This window comes from Saccostrea echinata, unplaced genomic scaffold (genome assembly GCF_033153115.1).
Source record: "Saccostrea echinata isolate AGI-Se365-2 ecotype Australia unplaced genomic scaffold, CSIRO_AGI_Sech_v1 ptg000056l, whole genome shotgun sequence".
NCBI lineage: Eukaryota > Metazoa > Mollusca > Bivalvia > Ostreida > Ostreidae > Saccostrea > Saccostrea echinata.
The window spans coordinates 11232717-11258312 of NW_026889805.1; the positions used below are offsets into that span (position 1 = coordinate 11232717).

At 32.6% G+C, this 25596-nt stretch overlaps 1 protein-coding gene across 1 annotated transcript; it reads right to left on the reverse strand.

Annotated features, from left to right (window-relative positions):
* Nucleotides 1-2973: 2973 nt before the first annotated feature.
* LOC133173707 (uncharacterized) lies at nt 2974-15867 on the reverse strand. Its single transcript, XM_061308725.1, has 15 exons — nt 15792-15867; nt 15298-15349; nt 14272-14373; nt 14091-14171; nt 13909-13956; nt 13692-13799; nt 13494-13571; nt 13240-13256; nt 12892-12943; nt 10094-10195; nt 7860-7940; nt 7618-7671; nt 7317-7418; nt 4581-4658; nt 2974-3062 (listed from the first exon to the last, which is right to left on the reverse strand). The coding sequence occupies exons 1-15, from the start codon at nt 15849-15851 to the stop codon at nt 3019-3021; spliced, it is 1059 nt and encodes a 352-aa protein (XP_061164709.1). The 5' UTR covers nt 15852-15867; the 3' UTR covers nt 2974-3018.
* Nucleotides 15868-25596: the final 9729 nt, after the last annotated feature.

Consider the following 25596-nt stretch of genomic DNA (forward strand, 5'->3'; position numbering starts at 1 on the left):
GCCCGGGTTCGATTCTCGTTCACCGTGCCGCGTCAAACCTAAGACACGTAAACTTAGGTAGTGACTGTTATTTAAAATTCGAGATCCCATGTCACGGTAGACTTTGGCACAATAAAGAACCCTCACTGTTCAATGGCCCTCGTGCCTAGTATAGGTCTAAATTTCACCGGGATATGGTGACATCTCTATAAGAGTGAAAAATCTCCAATGGGATGTAAAACAACATACAGTCAATCACTTACACATTGTTTTTACTTTCTTCAAAACATATGTCAGTTTTTAATATTTTTAATATTCCCAACAATCAAAATGATTTTGAATTACCATACCTATACTAGATTCCAAACCTCCATAAAAATCGTTACAAACAAAGATACATAGTGGTTTTATAATGCTCTACCAAGCCTCTTTCTTTACTCCTCACTACGATATTAACAGCAGTGAAGGAGAAACTTCAAGAGCGCTATACAACAGTATGCTCGAGAAGTGGTGTAAATCAGATGTGGATACTTCAAAACTCAAAGTAACTTGTAGAAAATTTGAAATCACAGAATTTTAACAAAATCAATAACATCAAACGTACGATTTCTCAATACTTTATACAACCATTCCCCACGATAAATTAAGTCCAGGCTATTTGACATCATAGAGAGCTGCATTTTCAATAAAAATGGAACTCGTACATATACTTACCTTGTCATTGGTCATTTGCAAAATTATTTTGTTAAAAAACATTCTGATTGTACACACAAGTACTCTGAAGTTGATACTAAAAAGATGCTTGAGTTTCTGATTGACAATATCTATGTAGTTTTTGGAGATCAGGTCTTTCAACAATCTGTTGGAATATCCATGGGTACCAATTGCACTCCCTTTGTTAGCAGACCTATATTTGTATTCATATGAGGCAGAATTTATTCAAGAACTTCTAAATGAGATGAAGAAAAACACTTGTTGTGTCCTTCAGCTCGACATTTAGATATATCGACGACGTATTATCAATTAACAATAGTTACTTCCATTCATATGTCCACTCTATATATCCCATTGAGCTTGAAATAAAAGATACCACAGAGTGTGACATCTGTTTCGTATTTGGATATATTACTAGAAAAAGACTTTAATGGTGACTTAATAACAAAGCTTTATGATAAACGTAATGACTGCAATTTTTCAATCGTCAACTTCCCTTACTTATGTACCAATATACCCTTATCATACACTTATGTTTTTTTGTCTCCCAGTTGTTTCGATACGCAAGAACATGCTCTACGTATGAACAATTTCTAAAACGAGGCAAACTATTGACTAACAAATTGATGAAACAAGGATATCAACAGTCTCGTTTGAAGTCATCATTTCGTAAGTTTTATGGTCGACAAAAAGACATTGTCAGCAAATACAACCTGTCATTAAGTCAAATGCTGACTGACGTTTTTCACATTAATTGTTAGTCCATTATTTACACATTGAATTGTCTAGATTTTTGCGTTTTTCCATATTATGACAAGGAGCACACGGCGGATGAGACCGGTTGGCAGGGGATGCTCACTCCTCCATGGCACCTGACTCCACCTCTGATGGTTTAGGAGGTCCATGTTTGTTCTGCTCCAGAATTGTATTATCCAAAAGGACTTTGAGCTTGAATACTGTTCTTTATCTTCATATTTCAGTGTGATTCGATTATGCACAAGTTAAATAGCAAAGGCAAAAGGGCTATGAAAATGAGCATAAATTAACCTGATAAGGATATTTGAGAAGTGTTGATATGACCAGTTTCATTCCTGTTGGTTTGCTGGACATGAAATATACAACCATTAAAAATGATTAATGAATCAATGTTTTGCAACCTGTAGCAATAATGCCTCAGAAGCACCTTCTTATTTTTTATTTGGCAAACACATTACAAATATTATCTATACTAAATTAAGGCAAGATTTATATAAACGCAATATCATTGGCAATCCTTATTGCTCATGTGGTAAACAAGAAGATGCTTACCATTTTTTCTTTGTTTGTAGAAAATATCTTAATGCTAGAAATAATCTTTTTGACTATCTTTTTCGACATGATTTAGATATCATAGATGTATACCTACTTCTGTGGGGCAATGAAAATTTATCATTAGAATCAAACAATGGCATTTTTGCTGCTGTTCACAAGTTCATAAATGAATCCTGTAGGTTTAAATAGCTATATTAATATATATAATTATTTAATTTGTTTAAGTTTTTGATATTTTTTGCATGACAATTATGTATTATTATGTGTTATATTAAGGAGAGGAACTAGTAAGTTGATAGAACTTGATTCTGATCCTTTTGATTCTCAATAAACTATGTTCAAAACAACCTGTAGCAGAAAAAGCGAAAGAAATATTAATAGTGTCAATGACTTTATTCTTTTACATTGTAGAGAAGAGATACGACTGAAAGTGTACAATATACAAACACAGATAAACAATATTTAAAAAATAATAATTCAAGTCAATTATTTCTATCAAAGACTTGTTTAACAATTTACAGATATATGCACATTTTTTTCAGTACAGAACAGTTTGTTGATGAAAAGAGTTTAAATTTCTCTATTTTTGGGCTGAGATTATTTGAGATATATTTTAACCAAGCCCCTTTAATCTCTTTTTATGTGCATTCAAAAGCACAATGAAATTCGTCACCAATCTTATAAGATCACAAAGTACAAGTCCTTTGTTCTCTAGGAATACTATTCCATCTTTCATTTTCAACGAAAAGTTTAAAATTGTTAAATCTTCGCAGCAAAGTCGAAAATACCAAGATTTGAAAAAAAAAGCTTGTGTAAGGATTTGAGAATGTTCATCTAAAAGTTGCTATGCATAGCAATACTAGGTACCAAATTTTCTCCCAAAATGTAAAAACAAGTCTAGACAAATTCATACTATGCAAAAAAATATTTATTTAACAAAATAATACATAAAAAAATCATTTCAGCAGTCCATGGACAAATACCCGTCGAGTATCAATAAAACTTGGCAGTAATTTATTCAAAAAATCGGGAGAGAGATCTCTTCTGTGTACAAGCATCTGCAAATACAAGATAGAACATTGAATAAATACTCATTGTCGATTGAACATGTATTTTTGATGCAGTATAACAAGATGACAGCAAGCACAGCTTTAGTAAGACACTATTTTTTTTCCTATCTAGAACATTAATCTAGAACATTAATTTTGATAATATGTTGTCAAGTATTAAATGGATATCATTATGACATATACAAACAAGAGGCCCAGGGGCCACATCACTCACCTGAGCACTGTGGCTAGGAAAAGAAGAAAAATCTGTTTAGTATTGAAAAGCTTAAATGCATAAGTGGTCCCAACCTACCCCTAAAAGGGAGGGGGGATATGATTTGAACAAAATTAAATCTACACTAACTAAGGATGCTTACATGATTTTTTGACTAACTGTGACTTTTTTCTCTACAAGTTTGAACTTTCATTGTGGCCCCACCCTACCCCTGGAGGTCATGATTTGAACAAACTTGAATCTACACCACCTGAGGATGCTTCCATATAAATATTACCAATCATAGCTTTGCTGCTCTTGAGAAGAAGATTTTTCCTATATATTGCTACATAAAACTTTGATCATCCATTGTGGCCCTACCCTACCCCCAGGGGTCATGATTTGAACAAACTTGAATCTACACCACCTGAGGATGCTTCCAAATAAATATGATCAATCATAAGTTTGCTGATCTCGAGAAGACGATTTTTGAAGATTTTTTCCTATATACTCCTATGTTAAACTTTGATCATCCATTGTTGCCCCACCCTACCCCCGGGGGTCATGATTTGAACAAACTTGAATCTACACCACCTGAGGATGCTTCCATATAAATATGACCAATCATAGCTTTGCTGTTCTTGAGAAGAAGATTTTTGAAGATTTTTCCTATATAACCCTATGTAAAACTTTGATCATCCATTGTTGCCCCACCCTACCCCCGGGGGTCATGATTTGAACAAACTTGAATCTACACCACCTGAGGATGCTTCCATATAAATATGACCAATCATAGCTTTGCTGTTCTTGAGAAGAAGATTTTTGAAGATTTTTCCTATATATCCCTATGTAAAACTTTGATTGTCCATTGTTGCCCCACCCTACCCCCGGGGGTCATGATTTGAACAAATCTGAGTCTAAATTACCTGACAATAATTCCACATGAATTTCATCTTTCCTGGCCCATTGGTTCTTGAGAAGAAGATTTTTCAATAATGCCATTAATTTTTTGCTATTTCGTAATAATCTCCCCTTGGAGGGGGCGTGGCCCTTCATTTGAACAAACTTGAATCCCCTTCACCCAAGGATACTTTGTGCCAAGTTTGATTGAAATTGGCCTAGTAGTTCTGGAGAAGAAGATGAAAATGTGAAAAGTTTACGACAACGCCAACGACGACAACAACGACGACAGACAACGGACAAATTTTGATCAGAAAAGCTAACTTGAGCCTTCGGCTCAGGTGAGCTAAAAAGAAAGCAAACTTACACGAATAACGATTAATAAAATCGCCCATTAAGTATTTGTATCTTACCATGCAACTTTTTGATAGGACCAGTTGCCTTGGCTACGAGTCCAACAATTCCTTTAACTTGGGAAACTTTTTTAACAGCTAAAAAGACAGTGAGAAAAATGATATTATTTGACTGAATGTCAGAATCAGTCAAAGGATGAAAATTACTAAAATCTTTAAAATGGATGATGGAGTTCCACCTCATCAATAATTCAACAGAGATATGTATTGGCTCCTTCTTCACTAAGCACTTGATTCTAAACATTAGGAATCCAGATCATTCCCTAACTCAATTTCCCTGGAATCAACATTACTGCTTACACAATGATTCATTTAACACTACTGCTTACACGAAATATTTATCCCAACAATTAATTCTAAAAAAAAACCTTAATTCTAAATATTCTAAATATAATATTATAGAGATTGTCCAAAACATATCTATTTTCATAATGGTTTAAAATTTTACTTATCCAAAACCATTATATATATATATATATATATATATATATATATATATATATATATATATATATATATATATATATATATATATATATATAAGGAAAGTAAAATTCCCTTTAAAAGAATTATGGAAGCAACATACACAACTTTCTGAAATTATTATTGATAGTATGTATTTTTTCAGTGTCAACGTATCACATAGTATCAGTCAATAAATGGAAGGCAATTGTCATTTTGTCAGCCCAATTACTTAAAGGCAGAGATTTTTTACTGGGTGGTAAATTCCAGGTGAGGGAGGGGCTTATTTTGTACAGGTGTGAATGCCTTGAGGGCCAGCAGTCTACCTGTGGTCGTTTGTCTCCCATTCCCTATACACAGGAAGTGATTTAATACTCAGTAGAATACCCAAGAAGTCAAACTTTACCTGTGTTGGGATTTTGAGATGATTTTAAATTAAAAAGTTGTAAATAAAGTTTAATCTCATGCAGTAATTTTTATTAATTTGTACTTGAATGTGTGTCAAAGCATCCCCACCCATTAAAAAAAATATTATTATTTAAAGTATTTGTTGAGCTTTGAAAGAAAGTTATACCTAATTTTGATATATATTATCATAATATATATCATAATTATTTCAAATACTAAAGGTTTGTGTATACGTAAATATATTATCAAGCTAAAAATTCCATAGTAATACAGCTTCTCTATTGTTTATACCATGTGTGGTAAATATCAAAGGATCAAAAGTCACTACGAGTGCCAAACAATGTGTACAGGGTATACACAGGGACTAGTAAGTAAATGTCAATCAAGTTCTAGCACCCAATGATGTACCTTAATGCACTTGATTGACAAGGGTACACAGACCAGGTATTTTTGAAGGCGGTGCTTAAAATCTCTGCCTTTAAAGGCAGAGATTTTTTACCGGGTGGTAAATTCCAGGTGAGGGAGGGGCTTATTTTGTACAGGTGTGAATGCCTTGAGGGCTAGCAGTCTACCTGTGGTCGTTTGTCTCCCAAAACCTATACACAGGAAGTGATTTAATACACAGTAGAATACCCAAGAAGTCAAAACTTTACCTGTGTTGGGATTTTGAAATGATTTTAAATTAGAAATATAAAGTTGTAAATAAAGTTTGATCTTAATAATTTTGTTTCAATTAATTTGCAATTGAATGTGTGTCAAAGCATCCCTACCCATTAAAATAATATTTTTATGTAACGTATTTGTTGAGCTTTGGAAAAAAAAGAGTTATACTTAATTTTGATATATATTATCATAAAGAATATCATAATTATTTCAAATACTAAAGGCGTGTATACATACATACATACATACATACATACATACATACATATATATATATATATATATATATATATATATATATATATATATATATATATATATATATATATATATATATATATATATAATCAAGCTAAAAACTTCGTAGAAATACAGTTTCTCTATTGTTTATACCATGTGTGGTAAATATCAAAGGATCAAAAGTCAATTTGAAGGTCACCACGAGTGCCAAACAAGGTGAACAGGGTATACACAGGGACTGGTAAGTAAATGTCAATCAAGTTCTAGCACCCAATGATGTACCTTAATGCACTTGATTGACAGGGGTACACAGAACAGGTTTTTTTGAAGGCGGTGCTTAAAATCTCTGCCTTTAAATTTAAATTAACTTTTGATCCTTTGACATTTACCACACATGGTATAAACAATAGAGAAGCTGTATTACTATGGAATTTTTAGCTTGATAGTATAAATATACACACACCCTTAGTATTTGAAATAATTATGATATTCTTTATGATAATATATATCAAAGTTAGGTAAAACTTTTTTTTCAAAGCTCAACAAATACTTTAAATAATAATATTTTTAATGGGTGGGGATGCTTTGACACACATTCAAGTACAAATTAATAAAAATTATTGAGATTAAAATTTATTTACAACTTTTTATTTCTAATTTAAAATCTTCTCAAAATCCCAACACAGGTAAAGTTTGACTTCTTGGGTACTCTACTGTGTATTAAATCACTTTGGAGACAAACAACCACAGGTAGACTGCTAGCCCTCAAGGCATTCACACCTGTACAAAATAAGCCCCTCCCTCACCTGGAATTTACCACCCAGTAAAAAATCTATGCCTTTAAGCAATATCCCATATTCAATCATGTTTATTTTACGCACTGAAACAGGGATTCATATTTTGAATATGAGTTTGGAATGTGCTTCTGAATATTAATAAATAAAGATGCTATATTATTCTTACCTGGTGCATCACTATCAAAAGCTTCCTTCATTCCTTGAACAGCCTTCTTCAAACAACCGACAACTCTCTTGAAATTCTCTTCACAGTCCTTGCCGAAGTCCTCTATATGAAACAACAACGTGTGATGAACATTTAAAATGTCAAAAGAATATCTTAAAGAGTATGCAATTAGATTTCTGTAGCAACACTTAAAAAAATAACATCAGTTCAGAATGCACCTTACATAGGGCGTATCTAATTTACTACTGTAATAGGTGATGCAATGGTTTTTATTTATATTACATCCAAACTATTAAATCACCTTTTCTGCAGCCTTTTGGAATATCAATTTTGGCTGGGGGAATTGAGCCAGCTCCTGTAATTAAAACAAGACACTGTTAGAAACAATGAACGAATAAATGTAATGAACTTAACCTTCATGTGTAAAAGTTAATTAACTTCTCGTGCATTTTAAGCAACACTGTTGTAAATAAGAGAAATAAAAGGTAATACACATTTATTACAGATATGGAAAGTAAAAATGGTTAAAATAAAAAAAATTACCTTGTTTCTCGTGGAGTTCAGCGAGGGCGACTGCTCCCTCAAGGTGCTTCTCAACCTCTTCGGCAGCTGGTCCATCGATTCCTGAATAATTTCAAAGCGGAATATTTTTGAGAATTCCTGCAATTTTTTTTAAAATTCCTTGGTTTGGTTTGAACATATTTTATTGTAATTAATAAATACAATGGGATTGGGCACAAGTTCTGAAAACTTATTACGCCCTCTCCCTACATGTAAATTACATATTTAAATCGTCACAGTTAAACATGAAGTTTTAAAGTATACAATAATTGCAAAAGTTTACAAAACGATGCATTTTGCTGATATATAGATACACTTAATTTTGTACCAATGCATATACTGATACATTAGTTAATGCTAACAAGGAAATCTACCAGAATGTTTAATAAATAATTGAACAAAAGAAAAGAGACGTTCATTTTCTGCAGCATTCAATGAATCTACCCCCCATAATAAGACATGAGTATCTAGAATGTGGATCTTGTCAAATTGTAAAAAATTATTTAAGAATTCTTTTCTGGCTTTCTCATACTTTGGACATACAAAAAAATAATATGTATCCTCAACTTTACCACAGGAGCATAAAGGACTTGATATTAAATTGCATCTATAAAGGTCGCTATTCAATACGCAATTATGCCGTAGTCTGGTTTGCAGAACATTTAGTCGTCTGTTACCGTAATCAAAGTATGATGGTGGAGCAGATTTTTTAGTACTAATTTTAGATTTGAATTTTGACATTGACTGTAAATTTCGAATTTCGAGTGGAATTGAGTTCCATTCATTAACTACTGTCGGAATAAATGTAGACTTATAAGTTTGTAATCGACATTTTGGAATATCATAATTTTGAGAATTTCTTGTAGAGTATATAGATGTGTTACAGCGCATATCTGGAAGTATGTCCATTAAGTATTCAGGCACTAAATTATTATGAAGCTTGAACATAGTTTTTATTCTAGCTTCTTGTCTTCTACAACTAAGAGGTTCCCATCCCGTTTCAAAGTATAGTGAATCTTTAGAAGCTATAGTTGTTAACCCTGTTACAATTCTAGCAGCATAAAGTTGCAGTTTTTCTAACTTATCGTTATCACTATATTGACAGCATCCCCATACCACTGAAGCATATTCAAGTTGCGGTCTTATAAATGACGTATACATGAGTGAGAGAGTTTTTCGATTTACTTTAAATTTTAATTTTTTCAAAAGAGATAATTTTTTGTAGGCATTAGACAGTAGATTTTCAATATGCAGTGACCAACTAGCGTCGTGTGAAAAAAATACTCCGAGGTGTTTGTGTTCAGAGATGAAGTCCAATTGACATTGTTGAAAAAGAAGCTTAGGATATTCTATGTTTTTCTTTGTACTAAACATTATTGCTTTAGTTTTAGAGGGATTAAATTTCAATAACCATTTTTTAGACCAAAGTTCCAGAGCATTTAGATCTTTGTTTAAGTCTCTTTCAATAATTTTCATATTATGAGAAGAATGCTGCAAAGAATTGTCATCAGCAAATAATCTACAAAAAGTAACCATATTATCAGCAACATCATTCGCATAAATTAAAAACAAAAGTGGTCCTAAAACGGAGCCCTGAGGAACACCAGCAAATAAGGGTTTGGGTGTTGATAACAAGTTACGATACATCACCCGTTGATATCTACATTCAAGATAATTCTCAAGCCATTTGTACAGACTACCAGAAATTCCATATGTTTTAAGTTTAAATAAAATACCTTTATGCCAAACACGATCAAACGCTTTTGAAAGATCACAAAATACCATACAACAAAATTTTCCATCATCAATAGCTTTTACAATGTTGTCATATGTTTCTATTAACTGGTACACTGTTGAGTGACCAGGTAAAAAACCAGCCTGATATTTATAAAAAAGATTATTGTCATGAAAATAATTATAAATATATTTAAACACAACTCTTTCCATGATTTTTCCAACACAGCTCAACAATGAAACTGGTCTATAATTAGACATTACAGAAGGATCTTCAAACGCATTCATTAACACGTATTCAATTTTTAAATCAATGCCTTCTTTCTTCAACGTTTCTCTCATCGCAATACATATTACTAATTTGGAAACTAGAGTTTCTTTATTTTGTTGTACGATTATATACATACATCTAAGTATATAGTTCACCTATATGTATTCACAACATTAAGACTTTATGAAATAGGTAATGTTCCTGTACTTACCTTCATCTAAAAGGTCATCAAGATCATTTTCAATAGCATCCATGTCTTCCCTCAAATTCTTTCCAACTCTCTCTATTTCAGCGGGATCGGCATTTTTCAAATCTGTTCATAATGAGAAAGTGACAGTAGAGTTTAAGACCTTTTGTCATCTTTTAAATATTCCAATTCTGACGCAATACCCATTGCTGATAAAAAAAAAAGTTCAACCTACCTTCAGCACTTGCCAAACCAGCTTTAGCCCAGTCCTCAAAATCTCTCTTCTTCTAGAAACATAATTTTTTATATATAAAAGACATACAAGTATGTTTTAATGCATTCCATAAACCATGAAGAGTTACTATATTTTTGTATTAATAGTAATGTTGGAAATATCAGGGAAGGTTTTATAGCTAGGTAGGTGAATAGCATCTAGGAATATATTTCTATTGGAGGATTACGATTATTTTTACTTACTTCATATCCACAGGCTTCTGTAACGAATATATTATTTTCAAATTAGTGAGGATTCAAATAATTGATTTATAAATACATGCTGCATCCAGAGTAAATAATGAAGGTACTTAAATGAAAAAAAAAATTTACAATAAAACTGAAATGCAAAATTAATTCAAAGATGTATTATTTAACCTGTCATCTTGTTGTTACTTACTGGCAAGTGCTTTAATGGGTCCTGTGGCTTTAGCTACCAGTCCGACAATTCCCTTTACCTTGGCAATTTTGCGAGCAACTATGTGATAAAGGAAACAAATGCAATAAAACAACGAATTTTAAAATTTGTTAATGTTGAAATATTGCACTATTATCTGTATTCATTCCATCAATCTTAAGTCATTCTGTGATCACTTAATTTAAACTAAGGAATATGTATGAATGTTTACAAGCTGTACTTTGTTGCTTAACGTCCCTCTCGAGAATTTTTCACTCATGTGGAGACGCCACCACTTGCCGGTTGAGGACTGCAAATTTTGACCTATACTCGGCACTTTGGGCCATTGAGCAGTGAGGGATCTTTTTCCTGCCAGCACCTACTGCGACACTGGACATCGCTTTACAATACGGTCTCATCCGAAGGACCGGTCTTTTAGGCGTCCCGCAGTGGATTCGAACTCGCGACATAAGGATCAACTTCTTACACCGCGACTCTAGCACAAACGCTCTAACCACTGCGCCAAGCAGTCGATGTTTTAAAAATGGAATCTCATTCTTTCATTCCCCATTTGATAAATAATTTGAAGTCATAACAAGTGTTCCCGGAAACAGCTTATCTGATTAAAGTGAAACCTTTTTTGGATGAATAGGCATAATATACGGAAAGAAGGCTATTTTCGCCCACATGCATGCATATGCGTGCGATGAGTGAAATGACTGATATAAGTTTTAACTGTTCATTTTTTTTTTCATAAAATGCTTTGAAACTCGGTATATAAGCATATTCTAGTAGTGTAGACAGGATGATGCGCTTGAATTATCGTGAAAGCAAACGCATAAACGTGTGCATGGCTAACTCAAAAATCTCAAAAACATCTTTATTTTTGACGAAATATTTTAAAATTTAAAATAAAGGAAAATTATATCTTTACCAGGAGCTTTGCTGTCAAAGGCTTCCTTCATTCCGTCGACAGCACCTTTCAAGCAGCGGACCACTCTTTCAAAGTTTTCTTTACAGTCGCTTCCGAAGTCCTCTAAAACGTGACGGAGACAGTATGTCAACTACAGTATTTTATGCTAGTCTTTGAGTACTAACTCTGCATGCACTCAATTTATATACATCTAGAAAAACATTTAATTTAGATTTTCCATGAAGTTAAGATAATTAAATAATTAAACTTATACATTGATTATAAATTTACTATGTTTCAGGTAAGAAATCCTAGTATGCAAAGGGATGCTTTTCTATTGAAATAATGCAATTCAATTCACCTTTTCTGCAGCCTTTTGGGATTTCAATTTTGGCTGGTGGAATAGAGCCGGCTCCTGTATTACCAGAAAAATATAATAATAGAATGTTCATCACAACATAGTTGTTGTGGTATAAAAATAAATCAATAATTTGTCTAATATGAAACAAAGTATATCAAATACATGTAGTTTCATTATACATATATGTAATTTTACATCGAAATCATAGATTAATAAAAGTAAATAGTAAGTAAAATCTAACCCTGTTCCTCATGCAGCATAGCGAGGGCAACAGCACCTTCAAGATGCTCCTCTACTCTCTCGGCAGCTGGGCTCTCAACGCCTACATATAAATGACTTATTTAATATTTTTGTAAGATACGCTTTACATCCAGTACATTCATATAAAATCACCACTGTAAGTCTTACTCCACGTTTATATTTTCAATGACGGGTCCGGACAACGAACACCTGATGGTTATATTGAATACACATGACAGTGGAATGAAGAAATGTAGAAATGCCTATGTCAACTTGCCTTCTTTCAAAAGCTGATCAAGATCCTTTCCAATAACTTCCATATCTTTTCTCAAGTTCTTTCCAACTTTCTCAACTTCAGCAGGGTCAACATCTTTTAATTCTATAATTAGAGACAGATGGACATTAAGAATGAAGAGGATGAGGATAACGAACAGTAATCGATCTAAAAATAAAATACAAAACAAAAACAAACAAACAAAGAAACAAAAACAAACAAACAATACAAATCTGTGAAAGTGATATGATAAAATGCATCAAATCTTTTATTTAATCTAGAAAAAAAAGTATCCTCAGCTTTCGTTTGAATGTTTAGTATGAAATTATGAAAACCACGTAATTAAATATAGGACAGCACTTACCATCTTCACTGACCAGACCAGCTTTGGCCCAGTCCTCGAACTCTCTCTTCTTCTGCAACAATAATATTGCTTGTGAGGGGAAAATATTACAATTTATGTTCGTGTTCATTCGACAGACTCAATATACAGAATTAAAAGGGTTTGCCTCAAGTTTTTGAGAAATCTGTTTATGAAATAAACAATTATATTTGCAAAAACTTGGTTATCAAGAAAAAGAAGGAAAACTTGATTCAGTTGCAAATTTAGAATATCAAAGTGTTCAGAATTGATATCACACACACACACACACACACACCCCCACATACACACAATGGTGACCAAAGGGTTACTGGAGGAGATTGTACTTACTGCATATCCGCAGGATTCTGTAATTATAAAAATATTTAATATTACTGTCCAATTATTGCATAAAGTCCAATTCAAACATTATAGTTTTGGACATGGATTTGACATAAAGCCCAAGTCAGTTTTGAAATAGTTAAATATGCACACCCATATGAATAATTGCTAAATATATTGAAATATAGGGGGAAAGTTAACTTTTTTTTCAAAGCTCTACGCAGTTTTAAATTTCATACTTGTTTCATGAAAAAGAAACTTACTTGCGAGTTTTCCAATATCCTCGGCTCCACTTGCTAATAAAACAATGACTCCCTTAACAAAGGACACCTGTTCTACATCTGAAATCAGTAAGCAAATTCATTACATTGTGAACTTGTCAATGACACACTGCAGTTTCTTTCCTTACAATGTTTTCTGCTAAAAGATAATAGTACAGGATAGTGACAAGTAAAACTTACTGCTTTTATCTGATGTCAGAGCGTCATTAATGGCTTTGGCGGCGCCTCTCAGGCAGTGACCAATACGAACAAACTGTTCTTCACATCCATCCAAGGCAGCGACAGTATCTGCAGACAAATATCTTATACTGGAGATCTCTCTGTATACATCCCTTTCTCTGATGCATTAAATACATCAAAAAAATTAAAAAAGAACTTTTAAAAAGTCTTCCCTTACCTCTGGAACATTCATCGGGGACATCAAGATCCATTGGTTCAATAGAATCTATGAAAGAAAAATCAGATCAGACACATTAAACAGCATTGTGTATTGATGAATTGTACATTGTAGACTGAATTCGTTGAATTTAAAGACTGGATTATAGTGTCAGCATTCATATGCAGAATCAGTGTTGGTACCTTTTTCAGCGTCTATGAGGGTCAGCATGACAGATCCCTCAAGAGCATCTGCTGCCTTTTTCTCATCTTCCTTATTTCCCTCTGTGGATATAAGAAAAAAGGCATGAAAAATGATTTACACACACACACACACACAGTCAGAGAGAGAGAGAGAGAGAGACAGAAAGACAGACAGACATACTTCCGCTCAATAATCTTTCCAAAGCGCCGTCAAATTCTTTGACGTCAGCTAGTAACTTTCCACGAATGGCTTTAACTTCTCCCTCTTTGGCATTTTTTACGTCTGTAAATGCAATAGATAAAAAAAATGTATTTTTAAGAAATAGTAAAAAATTTTGTCCTTTTTATTCACAATTTCAATTTACCCGGGGTATTATTTTTTGTTAGAAATAGAAATATCAAGACAAACTTTATTTGAATTTTAGTTGTGTTTAAAGTAATGTTGAAATTTTCTTTCCTGGATATTTTTATAAAATCATTGTAGTCATTTTTGCATACCATTTTCATATTGAGGTGTTCTGTCGTTTTTACTACATATCTTTTATTTATTAAACACGGTTTTTATCGTGAAAACAGCTAATTGAATGTTAGCGAAATTATGCCTCAGTCATTTTATTCTTTTTGCAAGCCTGATAAAACTACCATGGAATAAAATATCTTCTAATATATTTCATGCTTGTTTGTTTGCTTTTTTAAAAATATACAGTCCTTTTTTTAAAAAATACATTTTAAATACATTTGTCATGATCATTTTAATGACAAAATCATATGGTTTTTATCGCTTAAAACATACGTTCCCTGAATTGCCATGGAACTCGCTGTACAAAAAGTTAACCATTTGATTTTTTTGAAAATCTTCACAAAAGAATTCATTTCATTTTCCATTTACTAATATCTATAGTAGAAGAGAAAAAGAATAAACAATTTATATTTACATATTTCTTCAATAGTGATGCATAGTTATCTATATTATGTGATATAGTTAAAGGACTTTTTTCTGAAAAAGAACTGTAACAGCTGAAAATAAAATTCTTATTGGACCGACTAAAATCAGAACATTATTTGAAGACGTAAACCAGGTGAGGTCCTTGGAACAGCTATTGATTACAAGTTCCTCCCCAAATTTGATTTAAAAGACGTAAATCAGGGAACGGTTATTGAAGACATGCCCCGCCCCCCCCCCCTTCTTAGGTTTGCTTCCACTTACCTTCTTCGCTAGCCATCCATGTTTGTGTCCAATGGTCAGGCCCGCCACGTGTCTGAAAAAATCATATTGCATCATTTAAAACAGGACTTTTTCAAAAATTGTTCATATATAAATAAAAATATTACTGTCGAAGATTATATTTGACTGTGAAGTTTTTTGATACAAGCTTGTCTGTTAAAGAAGCAAAATTAGAACTGTCCAGAGATAAGGTGGGATTTGTAGAATATTGAAACACAAAACAAAAAGTATTTAATTTTTTTTCAGTAGAAACAACTGTATAAATAAAAAAAAAACCCTTAAAAAAAAATAAGAATGCTTCATTGATTTCATTGACGGTAATTCTTATATTATTGTAAATCAAAAATTAAGGCTTTTTTTAAATTTTGAATTTTAAATAAATATAGATTTTTAAATTTTTGAGACAATAAATTATGCATATATATCTATAGAAAAGATGATGATGCTATTTATGATGAAAGTCATTCAGTGTATACCTGTAATGATCGCGCGGACACTGCGGCAACAAGGCACACGACTGCAATGAAGGCTCTCATATTGCTGGAATTCACACTAGTGACCAGTGGCGGGGGAGGGAGCCTTTTATAGCCCCCTCATTACGAAACAACTTTGGCCTAAATCATGACCTCTTCATTTTCTGAGTATTCCAAAGTATCTTTGAAAATCGCTTTATTTCGAAGTTTATAAAGGAGCTTAACATTTCAATTTAAAAAAAATGATAGAATCCCAATTGTAAATACTTTTTGTTGTCTCATAAGCGAGCACTTAACAAAATAAACATCTCCGGACAAATACAATGGATCTAATAGCCCAAACCGCTTAAAATATTTGTAGATCGTTGTACTTTGAATTTAAGATCACAATAATTGAGCGAAATGAGAGAGCTGGCAACTGAAATTGAGACACGGGCTATTTTTTGTGTATCTTAATATCATACCGTCGCATGACCAAGGGATTACGAGGAGTTCAAAGCTTCCTTCGTCAATTTTAAGAAATTTTACATTTTTTGAATTTGGATTATTACGCATCAGTGAAATTTCTTAGTAATGAAGAATTTGTTATTTTATTTCATTAATGCAATCTTATAATAGTTCATGTTGACATGTTAATCTCATGCAATAGAAATGAATATAAGTGAAAAAATCAAACAAGAATATTTAAGCGAAGACGAAGGTATTTCTGTCAATTTTAAGAAATTTTACATTTTTTGAATTTGGATTATTACGCATCAGTGAAATTTCTTAGTAATGAAGGATTTGTTATTTTATTTCATTAATGCAATCTTATAATAGTTCATGTTGACATGTTAATCTCATGCAATAGAAATGAATATAAGTGAAAAAATCAAACAAGAATATTTAAGCGAAGACGAAGGTATTTCTGTCCTTACACCGGCACATTTTCCTTTAAAGTCAATACTGGTACTGCTAATCAACGAATCATCACTAGCGAAACTAGATGTCATTGAGATGGTGGCCATCTCAAAGGGTCCCGCTTTGGCACGAAAATCACGAGTGCTCCATACCCCCTATCAAAAAACAGCACAAAAATCACGAATGTTGCATATCCTCTATGAAAATTGTTGCATATCCTCTATCAAAATATGGAAGGAAAATCACAAATGTTCCGTACCTTAAGTCAATTAGTAAAGTTTGAAGCTGACTGGTCTTAAGGGAAAGAAATTATGCACCGAACAAAGATTTTAAAAAGAGAGGCTATTTTTGACCTTGACCCTTGACCTAGAAACTTTGTTCAAGGTCACTGCACATGCATTGATCAGTGGCACTCTGTGAGTGAAGTATGAGCAACATTGGACCAAGAGGAGAGAAGATATGCTCCGGACAAGGATTTTTCATATAATTCTACTATGACCTTAACCTTAGACCTAGAAACATGGTTCAAGATCACTGCACACCCTTTACCCAAAGACACTCTGTGGGTGAAGTATGAGCCAGATTGGGCCAATGAGAGAGAAGATATGCTCCGGACAAGAGATCTCGGACGGACAGACGGACGGAAGGACGGATGGACGGACAGACTGATCACTATAGGGCGCCCGCAGAGCGGGCCCTAATAAAAATATTGGCAGTAATGTTATGGGGAAACTTGTTAATTGTATGTAAAGATTTTGTCCTCGTAAAGAATTGATGAAATAGAATCGGTTAAGATTTGATAGCAACGTTTCAAATTTTTGTGAGGGGAAATTCCGCTTTACATTGAACTGAGAGAGAGAGAGAGAGTCTTCCCTAACCAAAATAATTTACTAGTGTTATGCATTAATTGTAAATCAAAGCTTCATAGCTTTTTTTCATAATTTCCTAATTTATCATTATTAAAATGGAAGGTTGGAACTAGTTTAGCATAATTGCTCAAAATTAGTGTAAAATTCTGGACTCTGGATAGAGACTAAAACGAAAAAAAAAGTCTCTTTCGTTATTAAACATTTTGATTAAGTCGTCAAAGTAGCCTCAAAGCTTATGTTTTACCATACAATTTCTAAGGCAAATAATAAGTGTGGTAACCGAACGTATGCTGGAATTTGAACCATATCACCATCGAGAGCATTGTAAGGGTTTGATCGAAATACATGTATTTTCTTTTCAGAGTTGCATACACAGTCTGATTTACTGAAAAAGAAAAACTACATCTCAAATAAAAGAAATGGTTACTTCAATCTCTGAGGTAAATACGGAGTTAATAAATTATACAGAATATAGGAAATTAACTCTCGTGTGAAAATAAAGATTTCAATGACTTAAAAAAATTTCAACACGACATTCCCACGAAACGTGAAAGCTTATTGGAAATTCGTTTGTTGTAAGCATTTGCCTGAATACAAAAATTAAATATTTACAAGTTAGACTAGCAATGTAATAGGTTTTACAAAGATGTGTATTAAATCATATTTACAAAGGTTTTATGTAGATTTCAGAAATCTGACACAGGCAGTTAGTTTTATATACATATTGACATAATGTAGATCAACAATCTGGTTAAAGTTTGGGAAAGGAAATTCTGATTTACAAAGTTTCTGACATGCAGTTTATATACCGATACAGTATTATTGAACGAAGAGTATTTCATGACGAATATGACATAGTACGCAGATTATAAAATTATGTATGTATACATCAGGCACGTAGCATCCGCGAGGGGGGGGGGGGGGGGCTGTCCCCTTTTTTGGAAACCTAAATTTTTACAGTTAATTTACTAAAAAAATGTTCATTGAAAGGACGCCCCCCCCCCTCCACCTTTTTGTAGTGTAGTAAAATCCAGCCATCTTCATTGATTGTCAAAGATTTTTACGTAAGTTGTAACAATTTTTTTTCGTTTCCCCCTCCCCCACTTTAAAAAGCGATACTACGTGCCTGTACATGTCTTTGATAACCCTGTCAAGTTCAGAATGTTTTATCTAAGCTCAATATACAAATGACAATTACCTGCAACTCCAAGAAAATAAAAATTTGGTTTTTCAAAATAATTTTTGGGATAACGTTATAAACTATAGAGAAAACATTTAGAGAGCTACCAAAAGTATCAAAAGAGAATAAAACATTATTTCATCATGATTTTTTGTTTGTTTGTTTTTGTTTTGTTTTGTTTTGTTTTTTGTTGTTTTTGTTTTGTTTTGTTTTGGCTTTTTTTTGTTATTATCAGATCTGTATGAAGTATGGTTTCCATAAAACGTTCAGAATAACATGGAAAAAATTATGATATTTTGGCTTTTGAGGATTAATTTTTTTTTTTTAGGAAGTCCATAATAGATATTAAAAAGTCAGTTTTAGGAGATTCCTCCACTTAGAGAAACCTATACCTATAATTTGTCTACTAAATATCCAGTAGAAGACTAAAAAAACTGCATGAAATATTTCTTACCATAGGTTTTCTCTTGTTCCTTATATTAAGGTTCAATTCTGTTAAGTCCCCAAATAATGGTGGCTTATATACTTGAGTCAGTTTTGCTTCTAATATTTTCAAGTTAATTTCAAAATTCAGAGTAAGTGATCATTCTTCAGATGTTGAAAGTAGTAAAAATAAAATATTCCAAGATATCGTAGGCTTTGCAAAGTTTGTCCAGATAAAAAAGGTGTAATATGCAAGTGAATATCTATTCTAAGAATCATTTAATCAACTTGTACTTATCTTTATTTATATGGCTTGAAAATATGAAAGTGTGGGTGCCAACTACCGTATAGCCGGTTTCTTTAGCAGGTGTAAAATTTGGCTTTTAGCTTGCTCAAAGGTATGTCAATAAGGCGTAACTTTTTTTAGCAGACACACAGTTTCATGACGTTGTAATAGAGAAGTTCATTTTCTAGATCGATGAGTTTATAGTTTGATTAATATACGTTGAATACCGATTCATCCAAGGGTTTGAGTAAAAACCAACACCAAATGAAAGAACAGACTCAGAGTTTTTCATACTAATTGTTAGGCCATTATTTACACACTGAATTGTCGACGGATTTTTCCGTTATTTCCCGATCATGACAAGGAGCACACGGTGGGTGTGACCGGTCGGCAGGGGATGCTCACTCCTCCATGGCAACTGATCCCACCTCTGATGTTTAGAGGTCCGTGTTTGCTCTGCTCCTATTTTGTATTGTTTAATGGACTTTTGAGCTTGAATACTGTTCGTTATCTCCATATATTTCACTCATCAATGTATTTTACTTGTATTCTCTATTTATACGACAAGGGTGCAAATTGGCGATTTAAATTTTAGCGGACTGCTTCAAAACCACTAAAAATGAGCCAAAATTAGTACCCCGCTAAAAAATAATCGCTTGTGTGTTTTTTTTTTAAATTCAATGTGAATAATTTTATATATGTTTTAGATGTTATAGATTTAAAAACTATTTTCAGAAAATGTATGGAAAAAAAGGATAAAGCATTTCTATGTAGAATATATATATTTCAAAGTACAGTTCTTGCAAAATAGCCACCTAGAATAAAAGATATCTGAAAATTTTAAAATAAAATTTTCGAAAACACAGTCCAGCTGCAAAATACTGATCTGATAATTACTGAGCCGTATCATTTTTTAAATGAAATATTTTATTAGCTGATTTCGTGTATGTTATTTGTGTACACTTTGTTGACGTGATTTGGAAATTAAAGATAGTTTGTTCACGTGAATAATCTTTGTGTCAACTAATAATGTATAAGTAGATGACCAAACAAGTATTGCAAAATCGTCAAGATTTAATTCTGCTTTGCAAAATCGTCAAGATTTAATTCTGCTTTGCAAAATCGTCAAGATTTAATTCTGATTTAGTTACAAAGTTAGGCTGCGAATTAAATGATTATTTTAAAATGAAATGAATCTAAAATATGTATATTACATACATCAGTCATCTCATCGTGTTAAAGATAAATGTACAAACTATGTATCAAAAACACGCTTTATCGAGAGCTTCATTTAAATTTCTTAAACCTTTCTCAAACTGCCTGATTTTGATATCCCCACCCTTTCCGCCAACAGTGCAATGAGGTGCAATGAGGTGTATGGGCTATGTTTAAAGTCATCATTTTGCAAGTTCTATGGTCGATACAATGACTTTATCAGCAAATATACAATCTCTCATTAAGTCAAAAGTCGTCTGACTGACGTTTTTCATACGTATTGTTAGGCCATTCTTTACACACTGACTTGTCTACGGATTTTTCTGTTTTTCCCGATCATTACAAGGAGCATATGGCGGATGTGACCGGTTGGCAGGGGCTGTTCACTCCTCCATGCACCTGACCCCACCTCTGATGTTTTAGAGGTCTGTGTTGATTGAATTGACTTTAGAGCTTGAATACTGTTCATTATCTTTCATATTTAATAGATTACTCTTGGGGGGGGGGGGGGGTCAGATTTTCTTTTATGTGCATTTGGTTTTTTGAATGCATCACAAGCACCTTCTTCCTGACATTAGCAAAAGTTCTACAACTTAAATCAGTATTGAACTAAAGAAACAGAAATATAAAAGTTATGTTTTTTCTTTTCTTTTCTTTCTATTTTTTAAAATGATTTTGGAATTGGTTGTTAAAGCATAACTAATCATTTTCCTGGCCCTTGAGAATTAAGGAGGCTGGGGGTCAACAAATTAACCATCAGATATAACTTATTTTTTTAGATATGATATCTTAAGCTGTCAACTATCATTTGGCAAAGAAAAAATTCATACATTTTAGCTTTAAAATTTGATCATTTTTTTTTTATATCTTTATATGGAGCTCTTCTTCTTGAGGAGATCAATATAGTCTAAAAATGGCCACGACCACCCAGCCCTCTTAAATTTAAAAGATGCCAAGATGTTTATATCTCCTTATTGTTGCCTCTAGTCGCACAACCTTTACTTATGGATGCATTTTTGCAAAACGTTTGCTTTCTTTCAGTGACGGTGAATTCTGTACATCAGACACACATTAAGCTTGTTTGTCTGATATACATGTATATATTAAACACAATCAGCTGCCTTGAGTTTTTAGCAGGTTTCTGAGGGACTAGTTTCACATGCATGCGTATTTTCTCTAGAAGATTTTCACCCTAGGACCCATTTAATTCTGGTTGAATGTTCGCTACATTATTAATCGCATTATTAGATCAATTATACTGTTCAAACTACATTGAAGATGAGGTGGATATACCTTGAGTATCTCTAACATTCATAATCTACTGATCTGATGATAAACTTGAAGAGTTTTGTGTTACAGTCAGCTTTACAACAACAAAACTTTATTAATCTTTTTTTTAAATTCAGGGGATCTTTGTTACTATACACTTTCTGGTTGTGACATAATTATACACCCACTATGTATGGGCCATTGAATGGCAATGCCCGAAATAAGAGGCTTCTAGAATTACTCAAGTACACTCTTTAGAATAATTTCTGTTTCGCAAGACAGGAATTATTCATTGAGGTCAAATTTAGAAATGCTCCGACTTTGAGGTCTTCATTTTTTTCGGGGAGAGAGGCTGTTTTCTTTTCTTTATTCGAAACTTCTAATAACTTTATATCAATTGTTTATTTGTATACTTTTGACAGTACATGAGTGGTCAGAGGGTATTTGAGTTTTTCTTCAGAAAAGGTTAACTTCTCAAAAACTTCCTGTCTTGTGAAGTGAAATATATTATTAAGGTAAACAAACCAAATTAACAGAAGCTCAAACATTTGAAGAAATTTTTAATTATTTGAAGATATCAACAAGTCTTCTGATGTGCACAACAATTCAATTGATGTGTGCTACGATTCAATTACTGCTCGTCAGTTCAATAATACTTGTAATTGAATTGATATTCTTCAGATAATATATAAATACATTGATGAATTCGAATTAATTTGGCACTCCACATAGACTGCCATTTAAGAATTTATTATTGCATTAAAGTTGTGTTTCATCTGCTCTTATTAATAAATCGTGTGGATGTTGCTTACTGGATGAAAACGAACTGTAATCAAGCTGAAAAGTCGAATCGTGAGCAGAGCAAACATGGACTTCTAAAAACATCAGAGGCGGGATCAGGTGCCATGGAGGAGTAAACATCCCCAGTCGATCGGTCACACCCCGCCGCGTGCTCATTGATATGATCTGACATACTGAAAAATCTGTAGACAATTCAGTGTTTACATAATGGCCTAACAGTTAGTATATATGAAAAACGTCAGTCAGCATTCCACTTCATGATAGATTGTATTTTCTGACAAGGTCATTATATCGACTATATAGATCTCGAGAAATGATGACTTTAAACGAAACTGTTGATATCCTTGTTTGTCAATAGCTTGCCTCGTTTTAGAAAAGTTAAGAAAAAGGCTTGATCAGATAGATTCTGATTTTTAAAACATATCTTATTGTCATTTATAATTACAAAGGGATTAGGTACCAGTTCTTAACACTTACTACACTATCCCTCTACATGTAAATTAAAAGTTTAAATAAGGTCACAGTTAAACATGCAAATTTAAGCTTTGCAAAATTTAAAAATCAAGGCATTTTACAGAAACATATATAAATTTGTCTATCCATACATATATTTATTAACAAATAAGTCTGCCAGAATGTTTTATAAATGTTTGAACAATAGAGAAAAGAAGTTCATTCTCTGCAGCATTCAGTAAATCTATCCCCCATGATAAAACAGCTAGGTGTGTCTGTAAGTGTATAAAATGTGAATATTATCAATTAGTAGAAATATATCAAAAAATTCTCTGGCTTCTGTGTACTTTCGACATATAAAAAAATAACCATACATATCTTCTTTTGCATCTGTAAAGGTTAATGATTAATTACACAATTATGTTGAATTTGGTCTGAGGTACATTCATTCGCCTGTTACCGTTTTCAAAATACGATAATGGAACGATAATGGAAAAGATTTTTTAATACTCATTTTAGAATTATAATTTGACATTGATTGCATTTCTAATCTCAAGTAGAAATGAATTCCATTCATTAACTTCAGTAGGAATAAATGTTGACTTATAAGTCTGTAATCTACCATTTAGAAAATCAGAATTTTCAGATTTTCTTGTAGAATAACTAAATGTACTACATCGCATACCATTAGGTGATCTGGCACTAATAAGTTATTAAGCATCTTGAATAATATTTTTAATCTAGCTGCTTGTCTTCCACAACTAAGTGGTTCCCATCCCTTTTCTACGTGTCAAAGTAAAATGAATATTTAGAAGCTTCTTTGTTTTTCTATCAATAGCAGGAAGGTCAATGTTATTACAGAGTGTGAAAAATCATCGATATCAATGTGATCATCACAAGAAGCACCTGTATAGGTATAACACAAAACAGCTTCGGAAACATCATTAAAACTTTACATCGACAGGACAATAGACGCAGCAATGTTTGTCATTTATTTTGGTAACCCTTTTAAAAGATAAATGGCGACACAGCTATCAGAAAAGCTTAAGTAAATGTATAATCAAGATAATTACCTCAAAATTCTTTTTAAAGATTATAATTATGTATACTCTGAAATGCGAGTTCATTCTTTAAATGAAAAAGGCCCCTATTTCTAAAGTCTTAATTCAATGATCGCAGATCATTGACAGGATCATTGGAATCTCGAAAGGAACAAATCAAGCGAAGATATAACGCATTATGAACATTGTTAAGGCCTTTAAAATAATTCCTATCTCATTATGTTACATAGGTCGCTTAAAATCTTGTCCTTTTGGGGGGTTCCTTGTAGACTTTTTTCTTCAATTTTTGACTGACCTACTTCTTTACTGCTTTTTTGACTGACCTACATCTATACTGCTATGATTTTTTTAAAAAATTATTTTATTTTTTCAACACAATTTATTATATACAAAAATGATTTTTTTTATGATACGTGAGTTCAAGCCAGCTGAAAATGTAGACTGTGTTTATGCTTTTCCTTTTCCCCATACAAATATATACACAAAATATATATACAAAAATAAAGACTACATTAAATTCCAATTTTGAACCTACTTAAGAAAGTTTTTGATGCAATTTGCATGTGCATAAGTAAAATAATAATAATAGTAAAAACCCTCCTGCTATACAGTTTTAAAAACAAAATCACAATTATCTTAAGTTGACAGAGATAAAAAGAAAATTCATTATTCAGTCAGCTTTTTTTTTGGTCTTGTTTTTGTTGGTTTTATATAATCTAACCATTTGAACACTTTTTGTGCGTTCATAACTTGAGCACTTCATACTTGTGATCGTTATTATGGTAGCTACTCAAAAACCTACAAAAAGTTGTAGTATTGAATATGCACATGTATATATATTTGAAAATCCTCCAATGTCTACACAAGGCACCTCAAATCTAGACCTGCTTACGCCCACTCTGTGTCGCATGAAAGGGTACGGAAACTGCTTTTTATTACCTCGAATTTCATTTCATTTTTGTCCAATGACATAAGATATTTTAATTTTGTTCAAGTTTTTTTTCAGAATCGCTATATCTTTGACTGAAAGAAGAATACATTGTTTGTATATCAAGCTTTATACGCAAAGACTATGAGCATGCACAAAATATCTTGAATAACTTTTGTAGCAACCCTAAAGTTTATATGAAACAGTTTGCCACATTTTGCCAGACGTCATATATAGAAAATGATTTTTAAGAATCACAGAGAGGTGTCATATAAAATTTATTTTTATATAGATTCGAAGGCAATTGGAACATGATTGTGATTCATGGAGTGCTCATCAGGGAGGTATTTTTAGGATGTAGAAAGCTATGTTCATTGTATCTTGTTCTACATCGTACACAAAGAACACACCTCATTTTTATAT

Coding starts and splice junctions, on each gene's coding strand:
- LOC133173707 (XM_061308725.1), bottom strand. CDS start 15,851: ATGAGAGCCTTCATTGCAGTCGTGTGCCTTGTTGCCGCAGTGTCCGCG. Junction 15,350..15,791: donor TGTCCGCGCGATCATTACAG/GTATACACTGAA, acceptor TGATTTTTTCAG/ACACGTGGCGGGCCTGACCA. Junction 13,957..14,090: donor CCTCATAGACGCTGAAAAAG/GTACCAACACTG, acceptor TTTCTTTCATAG/ATTCTATTGAACCAATGGAT.